This window comes from Mandrillus leucophaeus, unplaced genomic scaffold, assembly GCF_000951045.1.
Source record: "Mandrillus leucophaeus isolate KB7577 unplaced genomic scaffold, Mleu.le_1.0 Scaffold39, whole genome shotgun sequence".
Taxonomy (NCBI): domain Eukaryota; kingdom Metazoa; phylum Chordata; class Mammalia; order Primates; family Cercopithecidae; genus Mandrillus; species Mandrillus leucophaeus.
Genome location: NW_012104142.1, coordinates 3,617,061 through 3,626,020, shown reverse-complemented (window position 1 = coordinate 3,626,020; position 8,960 = coordinate 3,617,061). Strand labels below are relative to the sequence as shown.

Genomic DNA, 8,960 nt, shown 5'->3' with positions numbered 1-8,960 from the left:
GGAGGCGGAGCTTGCAGTGAGCCGAGATGGCGCCTCTGCACTCAAGCCTGGGCGACAGAGCGAGACTCCATCTCAAAAAAAAAAAAAAAAAAAGAAAAAAAAGAAAAGAAACTGTGTAATACAAACACTTTATGGGCCAGTTATCCTTTTCCACTAATTGTTTTAAAGATAAACTATTTTTCTTGAGCAAGATCATAATCTGATAGGGTTTGCAGTCTCCTATCCTTTCTGAATCTGAGAGAGCAAAAACACTTCTTGTCATGTTCTTTGCTCAGTAACAGACATACCTGTTTTCTTTAGATCTTACCTGAAATGCAAAATAATTTGGTGTTTGTCATTAGATACTTGCCGTTTCCCTTGTATAAAGCAAAACATTATGCTTTATTTTACAAAGTAGGGCAGTTTTACCTGGTTTAAGGATCAATTCTGATACTTTAACTTGTTTCCAGTTTACTTTTTGCTAAACTAAACTGAAAGCTGCTGCATTTCCTTGGCTGCCATTGGGATAATCTTGCTAAGAAAAAATTTAAAGGTAGATAAAATATTTGTTTAGAGAAGTATTTGTTCTTTTTACCTTTTGAAAATCAGGTCACAGGTTTTTAATCACTGAAGCTTTATCCTAAGCTGTGGGAAGATTTAGCTGAGTTCCTCCCTTTTATGTCTCTTGGTGCCTTTTGTGACTAAATGCCAAATCGGAGCCCTTTAAGCATGTCAGAGTTAGTGTGCCTAGGGAATAAAGAGCAGTCTTAATAGTTCCTCAGAATTTTTGACATGACAGTATGAAAACAGTAATTGTAGTTTTTCAAATTCAGCAAAGCTTTTGAAATAGGACAAAGTTACCCTGCCAAAAATCTGCAGTGCATGCAAAAATTTGTTTAAAGATGCTCTTTTTAAAAAGCTGGAAAGATGTGGAACCAGCGAGTAAAATAAAGCAAGCCTCCCCAGCCTTCTTCTAATTTCCCCCGTCACATGCATTTGTTTAAAAAGTAAAAAGTGCAAAACCGATTTACTTCTGAGAAGAGACTACTTCTTAAAAAAACAAAAAGGGTACTTCTGTTAAAGCTCTGGTAAGTAAATCAGTAAATTGGATCATTGAATTTTTTCTTGCTCTTTGACCTTAATCTTTGTGCTTGGTATATACTTAGAAAAAAAAATTGTAAATAATGGCATTTCTAACCTTTTATGGTGTAGTGGTCCCAAATTAAAATATGAAAGGAAAACACTGAAAAATGAACAGACCTGTACATAGTGTGCTGTAGTTTAATTTGATGGTTTTTAAAATTGAAGGATTGAAATAAATGTGGCTATATTGGAATTTGATTTAAACTGTGGTGCTATATGGCTATATTAAAGAAATGAGTAGTTGAGTATTCGTTTTAAATTTGGGGGTAGTTTTTTAATTTGAAGGATGCTATAAGACCAAAACCAGGATTTTTGTTTCAGTTTTTCAGTGAAAGGCTTATGTAGCTCTATAGATTTTGAATGAATTATTCAGTGTTTAGTAAATTCGGAAGCTCCGGCTGTGTCCCTGTTGACTTTTCTTTGTGAGATGTAGGACACAGACCGTGCACTGGCTCTGAGTATGGAGTCTGACAGATGTGCAGCTCTTCTTCAGTCCCAGCAGCACCCTCCTGTGCCTCAGTTTTCCCAGCAGGTCTGACGTCAAACCACAGAAGTTTAAAGGGACTAGAAAGAGGAGAGAAAATACCCATGAACAAACGTTAATGCCTGATTATTGCCTCACGTGGCATCAGTTGGAAAGTAATTTGCTTACTGGTGTCCCAGATGTAATTGTTTGGCCACCAAGACAAAGTGTTTATCGGGCAAACCATTGGATTTCTATCCTGCTCTTTAATCTCCCTCTTGATAAATCTTAGGGGTAGGTTGAAAGAGTTTGTGTTTCTGCTCATAAAGCAGGCTTTGGATCCTGTTTCGTTGTTTCTAACTTTTTTTTGTTCTTAGTACCCCATCTAATTCCAAGTATTTGAGGTAGTTAAGAGGACATGTATACAAAAGAAATGTTACAGTCAGAGATTTAGAAACCATAAGGATGGTGGTATAGGGAGAAAATTCTACCTGAAAATCAAGGTAAGATAGTAATTGTACTTGAGCATTAAAGTTTGGTACTATTTTCTGACACCAGTGCACTTGAACTAAATTACAAAAAGAAGTACACCACTTATTATAGTTCTTGTCTGATAAAAAGCAGTATGACAATTTTTTTTTATAGTTTAAAAAAGTTTTCAGTTGTGGTAAAATACAACATAAAATTTGCCATCATAACCATTTTAAGTGCACAGTTCAGTAGTGTTAAGTACACTCAGGCTGTTGTGCAGCCAACCCCAGTATAACAGTTTTTTCAGGAGAGTAATGTTTTCTGGTTCTCAGTCTGTCAAAAGTTTGTCATGTAAATCTTAATAAAGAATGCTAAATGATGATGGACAGTGTCTTTAACAGGAATTTTGCAGAAGATAAAAACATTGTTCTTATGGGTCTTTCTTCTGTTGACCCTAGAAATTGCAGATGTAACATTAAATATAACCCATTAAAAACATTTTAGTGGGAATCTAAGCCAATGGTGTGATGCTTTCTGGTGATTTAACTATGCAGGGTGAGAGCTTTAGAAATGGTGGGGGATGTATATTTAGTGTGAAACTTTTCTTCAAACAGACTTTTTTTGACTTCACTTTGATAGGATTCAGTGGCAATCTTTCAAATTGAGTTCTTTGGCTAGTGCTTGGAATGGAGATATATTGTGTATTGATTGAAGCTACATACCTCAGATGACAGTTCAGAGCTTGGCTTGTGTTTTGAAATGTTTCACTTGTTATTAGAGGTGGCTATAGGAAGACTTATTATGATCAGGGCTGTAATTTTGCTTAATTAGAAAAAGTATCTGGGCCAGGCGCAGTGACTCAGGCCTGTAACCCAAGCACTTTGGGAGGCCAAGCTGGGAGGATTGCTTCAGCCCAGGAGTTTGAGACCACATTGGGCAACATGGAAAGAAAAGTATCTGCCTAAAATAGTTGAGTTACTAATTTCGTACTGAGAAAAGTTGTGGTCTTATGCAATAATAAGGCCTTGAAGTGTTAAGGGAATCTTTACTATTAGGATTCCTAGGCTACAAAACATCCCCATGACCTGGGTTCAATGTCAAGACAACTTTTTTTCCAGCTGTCTTTCGATTGATCCTAAAATCTCTTTTTTTTTTTTTTTTTTTTGAGACCGAGTCTCATTCTGTCACCCAGGCTGGAGTACAGTGGCGAAATCTCTGCTCACTGCAAGCTCCACCCCCTGGGTTCATGCCATTCTCCTGCCTCAGCCTCCCGAGTAGCTATAGGTGCCCGCCACCACGCCTGGCTAGTTTTTTGTATATTTAGTAGAGACGGGATTTCACCACGTTTCTCCGTGTTAGCCAGAATGGTCTCGATCTCCTGACCTCGTGATCCACCCGCCTTAGCCTCCCAAAGTGCTGGGATTACAGGTGTGAGCCACTGCGTCCGGCCTGATCCTTTTGTTTTTAAGGCAGCACCACATTTTTACTTAATGACAATATAGCATGTATATTATGCTGTTCTTGCATTATTGCTGTAAAGAAATACCAGTGACTGGGTAACTTATAAAGAAAAGAAGTTTAATTGGCTCACAGTTCTGCAGGTTTGCAAGAAGCATGCTTGGCTCCTGGGGAGGCCTCAGGAAGCTTCATTTATGGCAGAAGGTAAAGGGGATCAAGCATGTCACACGGCAAAAGCAGGAACAAGCAACAGAGAGTGGCAGGGGAGGTACCATACACTTTGAAACAAGTAGATTTTGTGCGAACTCAGAGTGAGAGCTCATTTATCACCAAGGGGTGCCCCAAGCCATTGACGAGGTCTGTCCCCATGATCCCAACACTTCCCACTAGGCCCCACCTCCAACATTAGGGATTACAATTCAACAGGAGATTTGTGCAGGGACACATATTCAACTAATATATCAGCCTGTGACCATATTCTTCTCAAAATTGTCCAGAACAGCTTCCCCCTTAAAACGTCCATTTAATGTTTACCAGAGATTTATTGAACACCCATTTTGTATAAGGCATGGTGTCAGATTTTGAGGATATAGATGTGGATAAGATGGAGAAAGTGCCTATCCTCCTGGGGTTTGGAGAAGACTGTGCAGTGAGCTGATTTTTAATTGGGTTTCAGCATGGCACAACAAGGCCTTTTCTGGTTGGAGTACAAGTTTCTTTATTAAGGGGCCCAGGAAGAAAACAGGATGATGGAGCTTTACTTAACACAAAGGTAATACATGTTAACTTTAGGAAAGCCAGTAATTATAGATACACAAAAATAAAATATCACTTGTAATCTTACCACTTAAAAATAATTACCATTAACATTTTGGATACGTATATGTATGTTTTTCCTTTGATGTGTAATTTACTTACAGTAAAAATGCACAGATCTTAGGTGTAGTTGATGAGCTTTGACAAAATGTCTATACCTGTGCAACCTCACCCAAATCAAGACGTGGAACATTGCCATCACCCCATGAGGGTCCCTCATGCCTTTTTCCAGTGACTTCACTTCTCCCAGAAGCAACCTCTGTTCTGATTTCTATTGCATAGATTTGGTTGGTTTGTTTTTTAATGTCCTCAAATAGAATTATTCAGTATATACACTTTTGTTTTGGTTTATTTTGGATATTTTTTAAAATTTTAACTTGTTAATGGATAATACATTTACATAGTTCAAAAATTTAAAGTTGCAAAGGATATGCAGTGTAGTTTCTCTACCACTGAAATTCATCAACCACCTGCTTTCCTCTCTAGAGGCAACCAGTGTGTCACTTTCTCTGTATCCTTCCAGGGATTTTATAGATGTGTAAACAAATATATATAACATATATTTTTTCTTACCTCCATCTTTTGTACAGGTAGCATAGCATGCACATTGTTGTAGACCTTTTTTAAAACTTAGAAATATAATTTATTATATCAGTTTTATATATTATTTTATATCAGTTTTTAATCAGTTTTTTATATCTTTTTATATCAGTACCTAAAAGCTTCCTTAGTCACATGTATAGTTTATTTATTGCTCATAGTATTATAGTTTATCTAATCAGTACCATGTTATTTGACTTTTAGTCTGTTGCCAATCTTTTGATACTCGAAACAAAACTTTATGCCTCATTTAAAACCCTATGCATAGGCCAAGTGCAGTGGCTCACACCCATAACCCCAGCACTTTGGGAGGCCAAGGCAGTCTGATGGCTTCAGCCCAGGAGTTTGAGACCAGCCTGGGCAACATGGCAAAACCCAGTCTCTACTAAAAATACAAAAATTAGCCGGACATGGTGGCACACGTTTGTAATTCCAGCTACTTGGGAGGCTGAGGCATAAGAATTGCTTGAACCTGGGAGGTGGAGGTTGCAGTGAGCCAAGATCACGTCACTGCACTCTAGCCTGAGTGACAGAGTGTGACCCTGTCTCAAAAACAAAAACCCTATGCATAAATTATTTCTCATAAATATGAATCTATTCTTACTGCATCATGCTAAGAGGCACATATTTGTCTGGTTGTTTCTTTTACTGTTAATATTCAGCTTGGTCAGTTGGTTCAGGTGTGGTCATGACCATTGTTTATAGAGCTCCTCTTTAGAGAGGTCACTTTATATTTCCCCCAGCCTTTTGCCCAAGTTTTTAGCAGCCATTGGTGATCATTGTCAAGATCTATTATTATTATTTTTATTATTATTATTATTTTTGAGATGGAGTCTCACTCTGTCGCCCTGGCTGGAGTGCAGTGACATTATCTTGGCTCACTGCAAGCTCCGCCTCCTGGGTTCACACCATTCTCCTGCCTCAGCCTCCCGAGTAGCTGGGACGTCAGGCACCCACCGCCACACCTGGCTATTTTTTTGTATTTTTAGTAGAGATGGGGTTTCACTGTATTAGTCAGGATGGTCTCGATCTCCTGACCTCATGATCCACCTGCCTTGGCCTCCCAAAGTGCTGGGATTATAGGCATGAGCCACCGCGCCCCGCTGAGATCTATTATTTTATCAGGGGTCGCAAGATTCTAATTTCATTGTTCTTTCTGCATTTACTAGTTTTGGAGTTCTTCTGTAAAGGAGAACTTTCTTTATCAACAGTTACACAAGTTGATGTGTAACTGAATTCATAATTGTTTCCTTAGGATGGGCTCCTGGAAATGGAATTGCTTGGGGAAAGGGTTTTTATTGAAGAAGACTTCTCATAAATATTGACAGATTGCTTGTAAAGATGTGATATCAGGCTGAGGGCAGTGGGTCATGCCTGTAATCCCAGTACTTTGGGAGTCCGAGGCGGGAGGATCACCTGAGGATGAGAGTTCAAGACCACCCTGGCCAATATAGTGAGACCCCCATCTCTACTAAAAATACAAAAATTAGCTTGGTGTGGTGGCAAGCACCTGTAGTCCCAGCTACTCAGGAGGCTGAGACAGGAGAATCACTTGAACCTAGGAGGCGGAGGTTGCAATCCGAGATTGTGCCATTGCACTCCAGCCTGGGCGACTAGCAAAACTGTCTCCAAAAAAAAAAAAAAAAGGCCAGGCGAGGTGACTCACACCTATAATCCCAGCACTTTGGGAGGCCGAGGCAGGCAGATCACAAGGTCAGGAGATCGAGACCATCCTGGCTAACATGGTGAAACCCTGTCTCTACTAAAAATACAAAATAATTAGCTGGGCGTCGTGGCGGGTGCCTGTAGGCCTGTAGTCCCAGCTACTTGGGAGGCTGTGGCAGGAGAATGACATGAACCCGGGAGGTGGAGGTTGCAGTAAGCCAGGATCGTGCCACTGCACTCCAGCCTGGGCAATAGAGCGAGACTCCATCTCAAAACAAAACAAACCAACCAAACAAACAAAAAAATAAATAAAGATGTGATATCAGTTTACACCTCCACCTTTGTTATATGAGTGAAACGCTGTTTGTAACTTGTTGAAATAGTAGAGATGGGCACCTGAGAGATGAGCCAAGATAGTAAATGTCTTTATGGATCAGAACTGTCATCTCTTGACTTTCTCTATGAGACCGTGCTATTAAACTGATATTGGGATAAATATAGTGTGACATTGGAAATACTTTCCAGTGTTTTCCAATTTGTGTGCATTGAAAATTTACTAATTTTGAAATTAGAAGGGCAATTAGATAATGTTAGGGAAAAAACACAACTACTGTGTTTTTGTACATATGTAAGTAACATACATATTTGACTATGTATATTAACCATGTTTCAAAATATAATAGCCCTCTTAGCTTAAACAGTTACAGATATCTTAATGCTTTTTCCTTTGCAGTGACATTTCTGGGGGTAAACCCCTAGAAGTGGAGATGGCAGGGATAGAATACATGAATGATGATCCTGGCATGGTGGATGTTCTTTACGCCAAAGTCCATATGAAAGATGGCTCCAACAGGTATGTTTCTGGAATGCTTCTTTGTTTCAATCAAGAGGTACCTAAAATCATCCTCAAAAGTTTGATTAATTTTGATTCCTTTTCTTTGAGTTCTTATTGTAAAGAACATGTTAATTATTTCTCTCTCTTTCTTTCTTTCTTTCTTTTTTTAATAATCTCTTGGAAGAGGAATTTGTTGTAGGAAAAAGTATCATACTTTAAGTCTGACTTTTAGGATGGGGGTCTTACTATGACCAAGCTGATCTCAGCGTCCTGGGGTCCAGGGATCCTTCTGCTTCAGCCTCCCAAGTGGCTGTGACTATAGGTGCGCACCCTGCACCAGGCTAATCTGGTAGGTGCTGAGTTACTTGGGTAACGGGTGTTGATAGTCTTTGTGGAACTCAGTGGTTCCTTTGTGTTTTCCAGGATAAGAGGCAGGAAGGATAGCATTTTAGAATATGAGTTTCAAACGTGATGTAATGCGGTTTTAGTGGATACCAGGACAAAATGGGGATGAAAACTTTACCAACTTCATAGGGTTATTAATCTTAATTTTGGCTGGGCGTGGTGGCTAATGCCTGTAATCCTAGCACTTTGGGAGGCTGAGGTGGGTGGATTGCTTGAGCCCAGGAGTTCAAGACTGGCCTGGGCAACAGAGTGAAAGAAGCTCTCTATAAAAAAAAAAACAAAAAAAAAAACCAAAAACAAAATTAGCCAGACATGATGGTGTACGCCTGTAGTTTTAGCTGCTCGGGAGGCTGAGATGGGAGGATCACCTGAGCCTGAGGAGGTCAAGGCTGCAGTGAGCTGCGATCACACCACTGCACTCCAGCCTGGGCAACAGAGCGAGACCCTGCCTCCAAAAAAAAAAAAAAAAAAAAAAAAATTGGCCGGGTGCAGTGGCTTACGCCTGTAATCCCAGCACTTTGGGAGACTGAGGTGGGTGGATCATGAGTTCAGGAAATCGAATTCACCCTGGCTAACATGGTGAAAACCCATCTCTACTAAAAAAATACAAAAAATTAGCCAGACGTGGTGGCGTGCGCCTGTAGTCCCCGCTACTCAGGAGACTGAGGCAGGAGAATCACTTGAACCAGGGAGGTGGAGGTTGCAGTGAGCCGAGATCGCGCCACTGCACTCCAGCCTGGCAACAGAACGAGACTCCATCTCAAAAAAAAAAAAAAAAAATTAAAAAGATTAAATTACTTAAAATGCTTAAAATAGTGCTTGGCACACGCTTACATTATCAAAACATCAAAAAATGTTTACTTTTTTTTTATTATACTTTTTAAAGTTCTAGGGTACATGTGCACAATGTTCAGGTTTGTTACATATGTATACATGTGCCGTGTTGGTTTGCTGCACCCATTAACTTGTCATTTACATTAGGTATTTCTCCTAATGCTATCCCTCCCCCAACCCCCCACCCCATGACAGACCCTGGTGTGTGATGTTCCCTGCCCTGTGTCCCAAATGTTCTCACTGTTCAATTCCCACCTATGAGTGAGAACACGCAGTGTTTGGTTTTCTGTC

At 39.8% G+C, this 8,960-nt stretch overlaps 1 protein-coding gene across 4 annotated transcripts in view; it reads left to right on the top strand.

Moving 5' to 3' along the window:
• The window catches only part of ASCC1 (activating signal cointegrator 1 complex subunit 1), a 123,707-nt gene that overhangs the window by 54,770 nt on the left and 59,977 nt on the right, over positions 1–8,960 (top strand). For all 4 annotated transcript variants that reach the window (XM_011991100.1, XM_011991099.1, XM_011991101.1 and 1 more), the window contains exon 7: positions 7,329–7,448. In XM_011991100.1, the coding sequence (XP_011846490.1) occupies positions 7,329–7,448 (120 nt within the window). The remainder of the gene's footprint in view (positions 1–7,328; positions 7,449–8,960) is intronic.